This window comes from Labrus mixtus, chromosome 12, assembly GCF_963584025.1.
Source record: "Labrus mixtus chromosome 12, fLabMix1.1, whole genome shotgun sequence".
Lineage (NCBI taxonomy): Eukaryota > Metazoa > Chordata > Actinopteri > Labriformes > Labridae > Labrus > Labrus mixtus.
The window spans coordinates 22,314,454-22,331,723 of NC_083623.1; the positions used below are offsets into that span (position 1 = coordinate 22,314,454).

Genomic DNA, 17,270 nt, shown 5'->3' on the forward strand with positions numbered 1-17,270 from the left:
CCTGCAATACTTCCTTGTTATACACTTGTGCCCAGAATGAACAGACTGGATTTCCAGATGATCTTTGTCTACCTTTTGCATGGACAAAATCTGCTGGACCCTGCCACCCAGAAAGAAGTAAGGCCGCTGTGTGACAGACTGTTGCCAGACTGTCCCGGCCTGACATCGTCCAGTGGAATGTACACGGCTGAGTATGGGGTGTGTGTGTAGACAAGGGTGCTACTGAAGAGAGGGCACTTCAGGTTCACAGGGTCAAGAGATGTCTGTCTGGGACGCATGTGTAGCAGCAGAGAGCACACTTCAGAGTGGACCGGGGAGACAAGCTTTTAATTCTGGAGTTATAATTGAGTCTCAAGACACAAAAGAGAATTTGGACATGTGTCCTACTATGTGAAATAAACACTGAGGTATGACTGATCATGAGTTACAAGAGATAAAACTCGAATAAGATGATTTTAGATCAAACAAAACCAAGTTTTAACTCCAACGTTAAGACTTCATTTGCAATCAGCTATACTGTGCTTAAAAATGTCAGAATTATTGCCACATAAATCTATATGTTGAGTTTTGTTGTTGCTTTTGTCACACCATGCTCTTCTATTCAGGAGTTTGTAAGTCCATAAAGGAACATTTTAACCAATATGATGCAGATGAAAACTTTTGGGAAGACTTGTATAACCCTGAACAAATATATAAATGTGTAAAATGTACACAGAAATGGATTGTATGATATTCCTCAGTCACAGTGGACATATATGATCTTATTTATTTACAGGCTAAAGGGAAGATTTCTCCTAGCTCTGTTATCAAATGCAACCCAGGCCACCAACATCAAGCACAACTTTAGTGATGGTGAAATTACCCCCACAATACGGATGGCACTCGAGTCTAATTGTTGCTGTTTGAAGTATGACCACTTAGATATCCTGTTTAGGATGGGGTTGTATGGTCGCACCTTTGTTCTGATAAGGGTCCCTGCCCCCATTGACAAAGTGCGAACGACTGGGAGGGCCGCAACAATATAAGGGGGCCGGTGGAGTGTCAGAGGGACACTGTCTATCTCTGGGTGACTCGAGCTACTGTGCTGCTGTTTTTTCAACACTGAAAGTTTCCATCATGGATTTACTCCGCGCTTGTGTTCTTTTCGCCGCTCTCTTCGGGCTTGCCGAAGCTTTTACGCATGAGGATATGAAGGACGCATTGCTGCAGAAACTTGGGTTGGATGAAGTTCCTAGAATCCATAAGAGGGATTTGGAGAATCTTGTTATTCCGGCGCATATCAGAAACAAGTACTTGTCAATGCTGAAGATGCACCACAGCAGGAGACGGAGATCTCTGCCCAGTCTCGCGGGCATCCTGAGGGGAATCCCTGGCAATGCAGGTATGGGACTTCAACATTAAAAAAAAAAATAATGCATGTAATTTTAAATTAATTCATATGAAAACAGTATTTTTTTTTTTATAGCTACAGGTTTAAGTAAAACGTTTTTCTGTGCGTAATTGTGTTGGTGCGTAAACGACTATTTTTACGCACCATTAAAGTAAAAGCATAAAAAATGCGTCGCCTAAAACGCTTGCATCATTCCTGCTATAGATATATCCGGGGAGTATGTGTATTCTGACACAACGAGGCATCGCATGGTGTTCGACATGGAGGCGAGGATCCCCGATAACAGCGAAGTGACCATGGCGGAGCTGAAGCTCTACCAGCGGGCTTCCTTCCACACACGCTTTGCCATGGAGAGGAAGAACCACAGACCCGTGAACAACGCCCGCGTCAGTATCTACTGGGTGGAGGTGCTGCCAAATGGATCCAACCGGACGTCGCTGGTAGATTCTCGGTAAGGGGTCCACTTCTGATGGTGACGTTTGGAAATTGTATTAACTGCTGGGGCCATTAAAGGCATGACACTAGCACGGCATCAATTAGTTGTCTTTGTAATAATCAAATTGCATTATTCTCCAGGAAATATCCGTTTCATCTCCGTTTAATTAATCGCCCTTATCTCTCGTGTTCACAGGTTGATCCCCATTCACGAGACCGGCTGGAAGAGCTTTGATGTGACGCAGGCGGTGCACTATTGGTCCAAGAGCCAACAGAAGACACCTATGCACCTGGAGGTGTGGATCGAGGGCGAGAGACCTGGCAGCTACGCGGCAGAGATGGCCAAGAGTGTGCGCTTTACCACCCAGGAGCAGACTGACAACACCTTGGGAAAGCCCGAGCTCATCCTCTACACACTCAACCTCGAAGAATACGGGTAAGAGCGCGAGCTTTTGATATACAGGATATTGTATCAGGGTGACAATTAGTCTGTATCCTCTCTTTTTTTTTTCTACCTGTCACCATTTGCATTCATTAGTCGATTTGTAGGGCGACACATGGACGTCAGTTTACTCATTCACATGTTCAGGAGAAGTGAGGCATCAAATCACTGTCTGGCATTTAAGCCAACTAATAAGTCCAAGTGTGTTTCCCCTACTAAAGGATGTTTAGTTCTGATCAGAGTAGACTTTAATCAGGTCAACATATGACGGCTGACAAAATTCAAATCATCGAATATAATAAGTGGTTAGAAATGTAGCAGTTCTGCAGTAATCTAACTTTCTTTATTTTTTCTCCTCCTCAGTTCTCGTGGCGACTGTGACGTCAACCGAAACAAAGACACCTGCTGCAGAGAGCAGTACTTTGTCAACTTCCGAGCCCTCACGTGGACTCAGTACTGGATCATCGAGCCTGCGGGGTACCAAGCCTTCAGGTGCACTGGAGGCTGCAAGCAGCCAAAACGCAACTACGGCTACGGAGAGAGGCGGTGTACGGTGTCCGAGAGCGCGCCTTTACCAATCATGTACCTGGTGAAGAAGGGGGACTACACCGAGATAGAAGTGGCTGAGTTCCCCAATATGATAGTAGAGAGGTGCGCGTGCACGATGGACAATGTCTCTATAGTATGATCATGGAAAGCAGCTATTATAGTCCTATAATAACACAACTCTGATGGGGGGGGTTAGAGGACTACAGTAGTGCCTTTCAGATTGGGGTTGTTCTATATTTAATGGTCTAGTACTTCTATTTATATGGACATTTATTGGGAGATCCATACACAACAGGCCGCCCTGCTGCCTGAGACTCCATCTCCTTCCACAAGCACTTTTATATATTTTGTACATTTTGATATCTTTTTTTATACAAATGTGTATTGTTATGTTGAATCTACAGCAACCATTCAAATCCTGTCTGAAGTGTTATATTTTTGAGCTGTACATAATATGAATGAGTTTATGTTTGGAAAAAATAAAATATTTTGTTCACTTAAGAGATCCACGGCCTTCCTCTCTCCCCCTGCTGCCAAGCGGCTGTCTGGCTCCATTCACATTCATGCTAACATTCAGATGCAGACAGATACAGCTGTCTCCTCTTTCACCTCTTTATTTACACCTAGAAGAAACCAGAGCCGAGCAAATCATTTGCCTAATGACTTATAACATTTGTTACAGTTAGGGCACACTGTTGTTGACAAAGGAGCTCGGGCTCTACTTGTAATGCTTTATTTACAGAGGGAAGGAGCTACACTGCCACATACAGAGTTACAGGTCAATTCACAATAAGCTAGAACGGCCTCTTCATGTGTTTACATCTGAGTAAGGTCGGTCAAACATTGGTAATCAGGACCAATACCTAATGCGCTGTTTGCTGTCTGAGTAGGGGGTCTTGTCATTCACTAATACGCTGCTGATGGAGGTAAACAAGCTGCCTCGCCAAAGACAAGCAGCTGTCTGTCTGGGTGGAAAAGTGGATTCCCAGCATACACCTCAGGCGGTAACCAGTAGAAACACAGCTGGTCCTGTGAATGAATGTCAATGATTTTGTGATTGTTTTCAAGGTAACTGTGTCGTGGTATTTCACACTTCATGGTCTCTACAAGTAACTCACACAATATACACAAATCATGTTTTCACAAGTTTACCTCCCATAAAAGGACATACAGATTAAATGGTGCAGCCAACCGGTTTAAAGGTCACCTGATCAGGGTCGGTTCTGACCTGTCAAATAAGTGTAGGCAAACTGGATGGTAGATAGCCAAGAGTTTACAGATTTGGATGTTTTAAATTCCTGTTCAGTTAAACAAAGGGAGGCACATGTAGTTCTGGGGGTCCTCCACCAGGACACTTGAGGTTTTTAACACTTAACTTCCTGATTCTGGTGAATATATATGAGACAACTAGTGCTAGAATTTCAGCCATGTAAAATGAAAACAGAACATGATTCATTTATAACGAACATAAACCTCACTGTGCATTTACGTACCTCTGGAGGACAATAATGGACCTTAATGCTCTGCGGACTTCAATGTAACCTTTGGAAATGTACTGACCCAGTGACCAACTCTTTGTACCTGATGATGATTTATTACTTTTCATTACATTACATTAAATGTTTAATTGAATGTCATAATATATAATTCAATTAAATCTGGAGATGCTTGAGTTGATGTTTGTCAGTGCAGTGTAATAGAAAGCATGTAGCCTGTGCTTGGCTCACTTTGAACCTCATGGATTGATTACTTCAAATTCATCTTCATAGAAAAGAAGACGAAACGCATTTGGGTAAACTCTGAAGAAAAGATGTTCCTTGAAGTAAATCTGCTTTTCCTTATTCTGCACCTGACTCTTGGAATACGACACATCTCCTTGAAGGAAATGAACCCTTTTGGGCATTTTAGAAACCTGATTTTAAACCTCCCAACCTCTGTGTGTATCTGTTTTACATCAGTGTGTTTGATTTAGTGCATTGATTTTTTGAACTTGCTTCATTATTTTAGTAAATGTTAGACTTTTCTTACACTTAAGTGTTTACTTCTTCCTTTTCATTGTCCTAGCTTCTAGAAATCCCCTAGTTTGTTGATTTGAGTGGCCTTGTATTCCTCTGTCTTCTGGTTCTTTTAATGATTTGTGGTCCAGTCAAAGTACCATCAGAGTGGTTGCACGAGTAATCTGGGTCTCTGTCAGTATGCCTGTCGGCCTGAATCTCATCAATTATGTCCTCATGTGAACAATGTGGAGTCAAAACCTCTGTAACAGGCATTAAGAATATGTAGTCTACCTATTGTGTGTCCACTTTCTGACCTCAAAATGTGATGCTCTGGTTCAACCAAACTGAGCTTGGATTTAATATGTTCCCACAACACTGTACTTTAAAGAATAGACTTTAAACTTTCCTTTTTGATAAAGTGTATAGTCAAGGTGCAGGTATAGACCAGCTTATGCTCTTATGCCGCTATAGGCTTAGACTGCCGGGGGAACTGGCACCTTCAGCTGCTATCCCTCACTCTCTGCACATAGTCACTATCATGCATGTCACTATCTGTACATCTTAGTTTACTAACCCCACCTTTTCCTGGGGGCTCCTGAACTGCTATAGACCCCCCCCCCCCCCCCCCCCCCCGTTTGTTCCCTTCCTGCATCTTCCTCTATCCCATGTTTCGACTCCTGCACAGTTTCACCAGATGTCTGTTCATTATGAGCCTGGTTTTGCCAAAGATTTCTGCCTGTTAAAGGGAATGTTACCTTGCCACTGTAACTTAGCTAAATGTTTCTTAGTGCTCATGATGGATGAATGTAGGGTCTCTGTAATGTAACAAAGAGTGAGGTCTTTTACCTGCTTTTTGTAAACTGTCCTGAGATAACATTTGTTATGAATTGGGGCTTTACAAATAAAGATTGATTGATTTGACAGCTGCTGAAGCTTTTTTTTGTTTTTAAAGTGATAAGACTGGATCCCTTCGCTTAGTTCAGGACACTCCAAAATATTGAACCCATATTCATGAAGATGGTATATAATAAAATCATAATTATCTATAAAATAACCAAACAATAAATGTGTCATTTCATATGTCCTGTTGGACAACCTGTGGGATCTTATTTTTAATTTTCTCTACATTTAAGAATGAAGCTTCAGAGATTTTAGTTTAACATTTCTAAATAGTGAATCCATGAGCGTTACAAACCACTGAATGGTTTCACCTGACAGCTCACTCTATGGGGAAAAGTTCATTCTTATTTGTGTTACTTTGAGCCCAGTCGGCTTGGATATTTCACTTTGTTTTTAAACTACAAGGGTAGAAAAGCTGAATGATTCTGATTCAATGTTATGAAACAATGAAGCCTGAAAACCTGTGAGAGGTGAACACTTTGTAACAAACCACAAAGTCACTGTTAACCAGTTCGTAAACTTTAATAGAGTTGAGAGAGAAATAAAATAAAAAATTCAACCGCAATTTTCTTCTTCAAAACACAAATATTAGAAATTGTCTGATAGAAAAAGCTTTTGCATTGTTGGTTTACACATTAAAGACCTGATATACACCCTGCAACATAAAGCCATTTAAAAATATAGTCTGTCGTGTTATTATAGGTTATACTGTAAACTCAAAGCTCGTCATCCGGATAGATTTATGGATCCAGTACAATTAAAAGAGGAGGGCACAAACTCTCCAGACATTTCAATATAGTAGACAATCATCACACAGCAGTACTCGGGCAAACTAACACTTTCTTAATCACAATACATTTAGAAGTCAATTTTATGAACATTCGTGCATGGCTGAAATAGTGGTTCAATATTTACACGCTTCTTATAAATAACACGCGGATTCAAAAGTTAAAAAAAAAAAAAAAAATGGGCTCACACACACAGCCATATTTTGTCTGATCTACTGTCATTGTTTTTTTTGCAACTCTGATGATGGTCTGGAGTTGGAACACATGCTGGGTGTCCTCTGTCGGCTCATGACACACGTTAGGAGCAGCCGCCATTATTACCAGGCCACACAGTCAACAACCAAATGTGCCTTTTCAACTGACGGAAACAGAAAAAGGGTTAGGTCTGCGGCTTTTCCGTTTGTTTTCATGAAGTGCTAATGGTGTTTGTATTAGATGTGTTGTGATGCTGTGTAGCCCTTTAGGTTTGCTGGTGAAAATGACTAACCCTGCCTGTCTGCTTTCAGTCCCGAGTTGTGCTCCGATCATCAGATATATGCTCAAAACTTTAATGGTGATATCAACACTCATTTTCAAGAAATGCTTTCACAGTTCTGATTTTGTTTTTGGGGCTGGTCAGTGCTTGCTTTTTCTTTTCTTTTTTTTAAGTCTACTGCACTAAAGGGATTTTAAACAATAAAAAAAAATAAGAGTAAGATCCGGACTTTTCCCTTGGGACAAAGTGTAGTCTATCCTTTAATTCTAAGCACATATTATTAAAAAAAACACTAATTTAAAGGCAGAATGTAGCAGTACAATGGCTTACTTGTATCCTTAAAAATGTTAAAATACTTTGTCAAAGCGGTGTACACTGGAATCGCTTAAAGGATCTGTAAAGACATCAAAGACAGGACACCAGGAGGGAATACTTAAAGTAATGAGGCGTAAACTTGGGCTTGTAGCGGGGCTGATGTCGACTCTGTTTGAAGTAGCAAACGGGGACATCGCCCGTTCAAAGGTCTTTTACACACCTTTGAAGTGAATCAAAAGTCATAAGCCAGGAAGTATGTTTAAAACAAAAAGCCAACGAGTTGTTTATTGTAGGTCTATGGAGTTTCGGTTACAGGTTTGATACTGGGAACATAACATTAAAAAAAAAAAAAAAAAGCTTGCTGTAATTCATTTGTGGATTCAGTTGAACTGATTGACAGTGGACTATACTGACACACACAGGTCTAACAGTATAATCACCTACCATGCTTCTCACTAATAAGCCAAGGTTCCTTTCAATCATGAGTTATTCTCAAATTTCGCATAAAACTACAAAAAAAGATATTTACAATTTGTAATAAAAAAAGCAAAACAGAAAATCACAGCACAGATAAAATGCACAGCGCTAAGAAAAACAAAAAAACTCAACATCTGCCAGGCTGGCAAAATGTTTGGGGTTCCTGAAAATACAAACATGAAATTCTCTTTAAAAGCAGGTCATTTAAAAGTGGTGAAAAAAAAAAAAGAGAATGAAATATACAACGAAAACGGATAGTTGACTTAACGAAACTTAACCCACATCATACATGTGTATATAGATATATATATAGACCTTCAGATACACTCAGGATGCCTGGTTTCCTCTCTGATGTGGAATGTTGTTGCTCAACATCGTACAGGTCAGACGAGGGCTTTAAGATTATTAAAAGTGGGTTGTTTTAAAAAAGAAAATCAAAACGCAGGATGGAGGGATGTTCCTTGGCTAGTGGTGGATCTCTGTTTGGGCCACCAGTCCGTAAGAACAAGTGTCTTAGTAATATCCAGGCTGATACTGCTGGCTCCACGGCTTCTGGTTCCAGAACTGCAGAGAAAACGCAGGGGAAAAAAAAGTTTGTTTGTTTATATGACCATAATGCTTTCAGGTTTTTTTTTTTTTTTTTTTAAACTTTAAGTGAGATGGGACAAAATCCAAGTTTTTTTTACAAACATTAAAAGCTGAATAATAAAACAAAAGTAAACAAAGTCCCAAAGCCTTTGTTCACTTGGAGTTGGGATTATGAATGATAAAAGCATATCTCGCTCAAGCTTTACTAATAAAGCGATATTAATCACATGCTACGACAAACGGGACCTTGCACCTTATGTGCAACGAATGCCTGGAGAAAAGAACTGTGGAAATACTGACCCCTTGCTGCCAGCTCTGGTTGAAGGCCTGGGCCTTGTCCATGCCATTCCTGTTGCCGAAGCTGCCTCTGTTCCTGTCGTTACCATAGTTTCCATTTTTGTGGCCAAAGTTGCCACGGTTACCACCTCTCTGATGGAACTGTAAGAAAATAGATGGTGCTATGAAAATACACATCATAGAAGAGGTGGGCGAGGTGACCTCTGATTCTTTTCAAAGTATTATTTTGTTTATTATAATTATACAGGGACGCATTAAAAAGGGCCTGAGCATATGAACACATCAACACACCAAGACCCCCCCTTATCCCCCGTTTAATGGGATATCTAACTCATCTCTGTGTATGACACCAGAGAAAGATGTTTTTAAAAACACTGTGTTTAGATCTCAGTATCTTCTAAATGAATCTGTTTTCTTTCTCTCCTGCAGAGGTGTGTTAATGTAGCATAACGTGATGCATAGCTAGATCCCACAGTTCAAGTGTTGACAAAACCCTCCCTACTCTGTTTCTGATTGGCTAGTAACGTTAGTTAGGTTGAGAACGCGGGCTGTGTTACTCGCAAACCATTGGTAGGTGAACTTCAAGCGCATTCACAACAAATTCCCACTTATATTTATTTCTATTATTTTAGATTTTTTTCCCCCCTTTTCTGGCACAGTGCAACCAGTTGAGCAATTGTTGTTGCCATGTGTGTGCATTACAAGCAAACTTGTGTATTTATACCAGTGATGATGGTATGGCAAAAGTCTTGTTGTGGCCGAATGAAACACCCATGATGGTACCAATACCGGTTCACCACACACACACACTTCTATATCATAGCTTCAGGCATTTCCGAAAAAACTGCAGAGATATTAGACCAACCGAAAGTGCCTCAGAAAAAATCCCAAAACTTAAACAACGTAGGTCTCCAAACCCACCTGTCCGGGATGACCCCTGTTTCCTCCACGGTTCATGTTGCCTCCACCTCCTCTGTTCATGTTCCCCCTGTGCATTGGGCCACCTCTGTTCATTGGTCCCCCTCTGGGTCCCATGTTGCCACCTCTCATGGGTCCACCCCTAGGGGATCCGCCCCTGGGGGATCCACCAAGGCTTGGAATGGGACCACCCCTATTGAAGTTTCCACGGTTGGGGAAGCCTCCTCTGTAAGCTGGGGGAGGCAGGAAGCCGCGTGGTGGACGGTTGAAGCCGCCACGAAGGCCTGGAGCTACAGAAACATTTTGTTAAACAGTGTTACGATTCATTTAAATTACATCATATGACATCCTGCTATCAACCCTACCTCCTCTGAAGTTGCCTCTGTTCTGGAATCCTCCACGGCCGCCACCTCTCTGGCCCGGTCCACCACCACGGCCAAACTGGTTCTTGCCTCCGCGGCCACCACCACGCAGGCCTCCACCTCTCTTTGGTGTTGTGCTTCCCTGGTTAGGTTTCTTCTCGGCAGGCAGAGCGGTCTTGCTTTCCTCTTTGTACTGCTCAAGCAGCTTGGCAGCCTCCTCCTTCTGCAGCTCAGCATAGATGACCTCGCTGAAGCTCTCTCCTGCCTCAGGCAGAGAGTAGAAGCCTGTAACAGAAGGGGAAAAAAAACAGCATGACTTCAGATGCCAACATTGTATATTTTAGTCCTTGCAGAGATTTCAACAATTCAGGTTTAGTAACAGCCTGAGAATCTTTATTTTACCTTTCATTTTGAGGACAGCGTGTTCAGGCACTTCTTTGCCATCACTCTCCACTTTCTGTTGGACTCTCTGCTTGTAGTCCTCATCAGAGGGGCAGACAATCACTGCCTTACGCTGGAAGCCTGCAAACAAGCACATCTTCCTCTTCTGGCCCGGGGCAGACAGGTTTGTCTGAGGGAGAAGACAAGGAGGCTCATTATTCTGTTATTACGATGTCACATGTGTGTAATACTGTATGATCATGCTCATCACTTACATGATCCAGGATGTAGTTCCTCTTCTTGCGGGCAGCAATTTCAATAAACTTTCCAAGGAAGAGTGGTGCACGCTGGGAAATAGCAGTGAGCTTTGTGATGTCCTTTGACTGGCGTTTCAGACTGTTGATCTGTTTTGAATAAGGATGAAATACATTAAAACAATCTAAATGACAGACTTTCAACAGTTACAGCTGTGCAGTTGACTGGTGGATGTTTGTTGTATCAGTACTGACCATCATCTTGTCCACAATGGTGTCACTGCCCAGGATGTAGTATTTGCCAGGGTTCTCCTGAACATGGTCCTTCACCCATGTAGTCTTCCCTGAACCTGGCAGGCCAACCATCACTATGATCTACATGAAAGACAAGGAAGAATTTAGATCAAAGTCTCCAAGAAGTTTTACTGTTAATACTGAAACTTAAAGTGGAGAAAACAAAACATAGAATTGTATCTCGTTGTAATGGTTCTTACCTCGCAGTCAGCCTTGGTCTGTGGACCCTTGAGCCCCCGGACTCGATCACTCACGGGGACCTGCTGCATGAAGGTGTAGCCCTGGGGCTCAGGGAAGTATGGAGTCTCCATTTGGCCGAAGTTAAATTCCACAGCACAATTGTGGCAGATGACATGCGGGAACAGGGCCTGGCCGTTGAGGGTGTCCTTGCTAACTTGGAAAGCAACAGCCGGCTCCCCGCCATTCTTCGCGAAGGACAACACAAACTCATCACCCTCAAAGTCCTGAGAAAAGAATGAAACATAGTGAGTTAAAGATAATATTTACCAGTACAAATTACACTTCAAACTCAGTGGCAGTTCTTTATCATGTGCACTTCCTTTAACTTTGAGAAGATGCTGCATGAAACTCCATTTTTACAAATTAAAAAAAAAAACATTTCTTCAACTTATTCTAAATGGAACAACACTTTAAACTCCTGTTTCTTTGTCTGGTTTTCATGTACTTAAATAACCAATAAGACAAGTAACATTTATGTCTTACAATAAGGCAGCAGATGACATCATTCTCCTCGTACGTTTCTCCAAAGTCCTCGGTCACACAGTTGGTGGTCTTTTTGCCTTTTCCAGAGTATGCATAAGAGTGCTCCTCCTCTCCTAAAATTAAAAAAGGGGAAAATATGTTGACAGAATATACTAAATTTAGTTGCCACACGGCAGCCAGTAAGACTATGTAACTGTGTGTGATTCATCCATGTAGGCAACAGGCCAGCCACCATTACTGTTATGTGGGCAGAGCTGCAGCCATTTTGCATCAACATGCAGTGCATCTTATGAAACACTAGGGGGACCCCTTGGGACAGACTGCCTCTGATATGGGATCATCAAAGCAGTGGGGTAGTGCTATCCTATTGGCAGACCTTTATGCGTTAAAATACAATCAGTACAGTGCATTTTTCATAGTTTTAATACAACACTAAATCTCCTGCAGAGATCCTAATACTACAATGCATGGTAAAGTTTATTAATACCAAGTTTGACCCCCTTACTATTCTGGGCTTGGTCACTGCTGTGTGCGTCCAAGAAACGCAACAATATTCTAACAAGGCTCTTCAGCGTTTATTTTAGTGCATGAGTTCAAATGAGCGGGACAAATGTTACCAAGGGATGCTGACAATGACACAACCACATATAAGCCGAATAAAAGGCACTAACCAAGGAGCAGGGTGCCAGTGGACAGGGACCAGCCGACCTGCACATCATGAATCTCCATGTTCTTGCTGGAAATGTGCTTCACTGGTATTTTCTCTGTAATCTGTTGAATGAAGCAAAAACACCAACATTTTTATCAGTAATAACTTCCATTTGTCTAATGTATCTTAATGTTTATAGATGTAGACCTTTAAACAGCGTGTATGAACAATGTAGAAAAGGTACGAGATTTATAGTAATTATTGGCTTGTATGAAAGTAAAAGATGGAGTGCACAGTGTGTAGGAATAAGAACTGTACCTTCATCTCAAAGCAAGCTTTGCCTTTGTTCACACCATAGGTGGCCTTGCCTCCAGACCACAGGTAAGCAAAACTCTCCATAGTGAGAGATGAGGCACTGTATCTGTCCCGTGACACCTTAAAGTGCAGGTCGCTGTTGTCTACAAAACACAAAAAACACCACATTATTGCATTTACTCTGCTGTACAGGTCAACTTCAGTATCATGCATTTTTATTGAGGACTTTTAACTTTAATGTAATTATGTCACATTTGTATCACTCACAGGCATCAAGGCAGACTTTTGTTTCATCAAGCTCCTCATCTTCTTCCTCCAGAGGTGGCACAGGAGACTTAAATGAGGCCCTGGAAAGAGATGCCAAACAGTCATTTAGAGGACTTGCATCACAGAGCAACTACATGAAACATATAGATTCCTTGGTACGACTTGCTGAAAAACATTTGGGGAGAGAAGTAGAAAAGCAGACTATGGGAAATGATACAAAATACTGAGTAAATCGGCAAATGAGCCTCGGAATATTTGGGATAGTCATCTGTATTGTGGGCCTGGGCAGACATCACTTACCTTGCAGTATCCAGCGAAATCTAAAACGTGAGAGATACACAGAAAGAAAGCACCTCTTCTAGTCTTAACACATGAGGCTATCCACTTGTGAAAGTGATCAAATCCCTTCAAAATAAAATAAAAGAGAGCTGTGTTTATGATCTCGAGGATTACAGTGGGGTCAAAGTGATAGTGGGTGCAGTTATATTTAACTTCCCATGTGTGGAAATCTCAATGAAAAGGTCATGACTTACACAGACAGTTCTGTGGAACTGCAACTATACAGTACAGGTTGTCAACATGCCTCATTGCTTTAAACAAGAAACTGGTGTAGTGAGAGCTACAGCAACTTACCAACTCTGTAGCTGTAGAATGAGTACCCAAATGGGAAGTTTAACAAAGTAGTTAAAAATGTTGCAGGTTTAACTTCAGTGATAAAGGATTTCTCAACCTAGAGCAATGATCTTAACCCAGTGGTGTAGAGTTCTTTGGGGTTCATTATTATCTCTAGAATACTGTCAGTGTTTTTGTCCTCAAACAGCCACAAATGCTGCTGTGGTGGGATATATGGGGACACACTTTCTGGAGCTTTTAGTTATTGCAATCAACAGTTTTGACTTCTGCTCTTGTAGCTGTCCAGTGCCACCTGGTTTTAACAGATCTAAAAATACTTGTATAAATATTGTAGTCACTGAAAAAAATTAAAAGAAAAAAAAACAAAAAACCTTTCAATTTAAAAAAAAAAAAATGGCTGTGGGAAATTTGTCTGAGAAAAAAAAACAAACACAGTAGACAGAAAAACCATCATGTTTCAACAATTCTGTTTCTCCGATTATTCAACGAGTCTGTAAACTTTCCCCCAAAATAAAAAAAAAATGTATAAAAAAATGGCAGGATCAAAACAGGTTTGCCGTTTCTGCCAGTTGATTTTTACAGTCTGTCAACAGCGCAATGAAAACAAAATACTGACCAAGAGTAGGTATATGTATGCACACACACTGACAAACACACATGCTTGATGTCACTGCGTAGGGGTACAAATGAACTTTGAAACTCTCACTTCATGATAACACTAACACTAACACACACACACACACAGAGAAGACATGATTCATGAGACAGAAAAGCATTTTGACATCATACAACCAAATAAAACGGGGGGAAAGGACCATAGCGAGGCAAAACGATGGACGGTAAATTGCGAGCTCCTCCGTGAACGTTCCAGACACTCTGGAAGATTGCTACATCCTTGTGTGCTAGCCTGGAGCAATGGACCTCCTCCTCCCACCCCTCTCAGCTATTCCTCCCCACCCTCCCCTTCATTCAGAAGTGCACATCTGCTACTTTCCTCTGGGTTTGTTGTCTTTGAGCAGCCTTGATTCACCTTGAGGACACAGTGGGCTTTGCAAAACAATAAGTGGCATGAGGAACAGATGTGACAGTTCATAGAGACTGAAAGTTGCACTTCTGCTACAGAATGCAGTCCTTAAAAAAGACACAAATGTGAGTGGGCACTGTAAAAGATAAATGGTAAGGCTCCTTAAGTAGTCAGGGTTGACCCTCAAAACATGTGTGAATGTAAGTTTTTATTGGATAGTATAATAACTAAAAATGAGGGTCTTCCTCTTGCTAGTTATGTGCATTGGCACTTAAAGCCAATACAGTTCAACAAAGCTATGTATGGCGTTTCAGGGATGCTGAAGGCCATTTTTGCTCTGTCCCATCCTTACCAGCTGTATTTGTTCTCTTCAATAAATTCAAAGTAGCCCCTTCCATGTTCCTCCCGGCGTCTCTTAACACCCTTCTTATTCTTCTGATCAGCATTCGTGTCTTTGTCCGCATCCCCTTTGAAAATAGAACAAAGATATAGAATGAGGTGCTCCTTTTTATGGAGAGAGAGAGGTCGGACTGGCAGTGGGGTTCTGGCCCACAAAGCCCGTTCATTAGTTACATTGTGTCGACCATAATCATCAATATTAATTTATGAGGTGAAACCTCATGGTTACACTTAACAACACAGTCATAATCCAGAAATTGTAACAGTCGTAATGACCAGATAGAAATTACAATATCAGCTGGTCCAAATAAACATTGAAAACTGGGTTGGGACTGGAAAAACAAGTGATATTAACCCCATAACAAAGGGTTTAGAATAATGTTCATATCATTAAGAGGTCTGTTGTGTAGGACAGCTGCATCATGCAAGAAGTTAGACCTATTTAGATGTTGATAGCACCATCCCCAATAAACTAATAACCTAGGTGTCTATATTCTACATTTGTCTATTTATTCCATTAAGATGATATTCAAGTCAAACCACGTGTTTCTGCTAGTTCAAGTGATCCCGGCTCGTATAAACTCACAACTATAAGACTAGTAGCTCATGTTTGGACGTATTGATTTACACAGTTATGTCCAATTAACATTTTAATTATTAAATAACTTATAACGGTGAAGGAAAGACAACGCGCAATCACTGCCGCAAAATCCCATTCAAACCTTTCAGACATGTTGCTTTGACTTCTTCATAATGGTTATGAGGTTAGCCTTGATTACAACCCCACCCCCCCCCCCCCCCCCCCGTCCCTTCACTTCCGGGAACACTGAACTAGCTCACCGGCTCTTCCGCTAGTTAGCACCGCACCACAGACAAAGAGCTAAAAATGCTAACCACGCTAAATACAAAACGTTTATTTCACGCTCTTTTTATTCGACATATTTCCGTAAAATACATACCCATGACGAAACGGTGCAGAAGTTACACGTTGTTTTGGACAGGAATGCCGGGTACTGACTTTACAAAGTGATTAATTTTATCTTGTCAAGGTGGTGACCGATGCTAACGTTGAATGAGCTAACCGGCTACATGTTGCTAAGGTTGTTGCTAAGGCTATCCATTTTTCCAACATGGCCGCTCGGTTTACGTTACGCGTTGTTTCAGTCAGTCCCTCCGACACCCAGCCACAGCCCATACAGCCAGACACATTTATAACCAACCCGGTTTGACTCACCCTCAGCGGCCTGGTCCCCGGGCTCACCGTCCTCCGCTTCTATTTTCTCCATGTCGTCCACATCTCCCTTCAGCATGGGATCCATCTCATCATCCTCGTCCTCTTCCCCCTCTCCCATCTCTTCATCCTCGGCGGCGCCATCTCCTCCTTCGCCCCCGTTCTCCGGCTCTTCCTCCTCCTCCTCCTCCTCCTCCTCGTTGGCCTCCATGCTTTCCTCCACCTGGCCCTCGCCCTCCTCTTCCTCTCCCATACACTCCTGGTCTGCGGCCTGGTCGAAACCTTCACTGGACGCGGCAGCAGCAGCGTCCTGGTCCAGCGGGGTGTCTCCTCCAGAGAGGGCCTCCTCGTCCAGCGCGGCCTGCAGGCGGTCCATCAGCTCGGCCTTCAGCCCCTTGTCCGACAGATCCCGCTTCTTCAGCTCGTCTTTCAGCTCGTTCACTTTCAGCTTCTTCACGTTAATTGAGCTCATCTTGAATGTTAGGTCTGTACGATTAAAAAATACGACGGTAAATAAATAAATGGACGCCCTTTGTTCACGGTTATAGCTCAGAAATGCGCCAAATGGCAACCGAACCGTCCAACCAATCTTCCGCCGGCAGAGAGCTGTGTGCGCGGAGCTTGCGGTGTGGGGGAGGATGACGTCACGTACCGTAATCACCCGGAAAGCAACGCAGCCTGGTTATATAGCATGCCGCCGACCATCTGTCGCTGCCGCAATCACAAAGCCTTGTTGTGGAAAGAAGTGGGACATAATGTAATGCACATTCAACTCAAAACAACACTTAACGTCGAGGATATTATTCAGCTCACCTTATATGTAAAACCTGTTCATTTAGCCTATGTATTTGAAATAAATAAATTTTATTTGGAAGAGTAAAAATGATAGCCTGTATAGTTCACAATAGAATTCATATAGCCTTAAGGTAAACTGTGGAGTAATTACAAGACGTCGTGCACGATTGTGAAATACAAAAACATCATCCATGTAGGAGTAAGTAGGGTGAATTCACCTAATGTGGGACAATTTTTGCAATTTAGACTTCTAAGATATATTGCAACATGAAACTACATTAAATCCACACCCAGTAACACTCTGAAATCTCCAGGATGTCCCCTAATCAAACCAAAAACAAATCCAGTTATCACACTCATTTAAGAAATAGT

The 17,270-nt window shown here is 42.0% G+C and overlaps 2 protein-coding genes across 2 annotated transcripts; one reads left to right on the forward strand and one right to left on the reverse strand.

Moving 5' to 3' along the window:
• Positions 1 to 1,029: 1,029 nt before the first annotated feature.
• lft1 (lefty1) lies at positions 1,030 to 3,317 on the forward strand. The gene is made up of 4 exons (XM_061051426.1): positions 1,030 to 1,381; positions 1,595 to 1,841; positions 2,022 to 2,261; positions 2,631 to 3,317. Exons 1-4 carry the CDS (start codon positions 1,117 to 1,119, stop codon positions 2,953 to 2,955), a joined length of 1,077 nt encoding a protein of 358 aa, XP_060907409.1. The 5' UTR covers positions 1,030 to 1,116; the 3' UTR covers positions 2,956 to 3,317.
• A 2,899-nt stretch (positions 3,318 to 6,216) lies between these two features.
• On the reverse strand, positions 6,217 to 16,737 carry hnrnpub (heterogeneous nuclear ribonucleoprotein Ub). The gene is made up of 14 exons (XM_061052578.1): positions 16,107 to 16,737; positions 14,826 to 14,940; positions 12,817 to 12,896; positions 12,553 to 12,692; positions 12,257 to 12,356; positions 11,586 to 11,698; positions 11,063 to 11,326; positions 10,824 to 10,943; positions 10,590 to 10,718; positions 10,336 to 10,504; positions 9,937 to 10,218; positions 9,575 to 9,861; positions 8,657 to 8,794; positions 6,217 to 8,332 (listed from the first exon to the last, which is right to left on the reverse strand). The coding sequence occupies exons 1-14, from the start codon at positions 16,573 to 16,575 to the stop codon at positions 8,282 to 8,284; spliced, it is 2,457 nt and encodes an 818-aa protein (XP_060908561.1). The 5' UTR covers positions 16,576 to 16,737; the 3' UTR covers positions 6,217 to 8,281.
• Positions 16,738 to 17,270: the final 533 nt, after the last annotated feature.

What these genes read in the sequence shown, in the direction of transcription:
- lft1 (XM_061051426.1), top strand. Translation starts at nt 1,117, where the DNA reads ATGGATTTACTCCGCGCTTGTGTTCTTTTCGCCGCTCTCTTCGGGCTT. An exon ending in GGGAATCCCTGGCAATGCAG is followed by an intron (nt 1,382 to 1,594) that starts GTATGGGACTTC and finishes TTCCTGCTATAG; the next exon opens with ATATATCCGGGGAGTATGTG. An exon ending in ACGTCGCTGGTAGATTCTCG is followed by an intron (nt 1,842 to 2,021) that starts GTAAGGGGTCCA and finishes TCGTGTTCACAG; the next exon opens with GTTGATCCCCATTCACGAGA.
- hnrnpub (XM_061052578.1), bottom strand. Translation starts at nt 16,575, where the DNA reads ATGAGCTCAATTAACGTGAAGAAGCTGAAAGTGAACGAGCTGAAAGAC. An exon ending in GAAGAGAACAAATACAGCTG is followed by an intron (nt 12,897 to 14,825) that starts GTAAGGATGGGA and finishes ATCTCTTTCCAG; the next exon opens with GGCCTCATTTAAGTCTCCTG. An exon ending in AGACCAAGGCTGACTGCGAG is followed by an intron (nt 10,944 to 11,062) that starts GTAAGAACCATT and finishes TCTTTCATGTAG; the next exon opens with ATCATAGTGATGGTTGGCCT.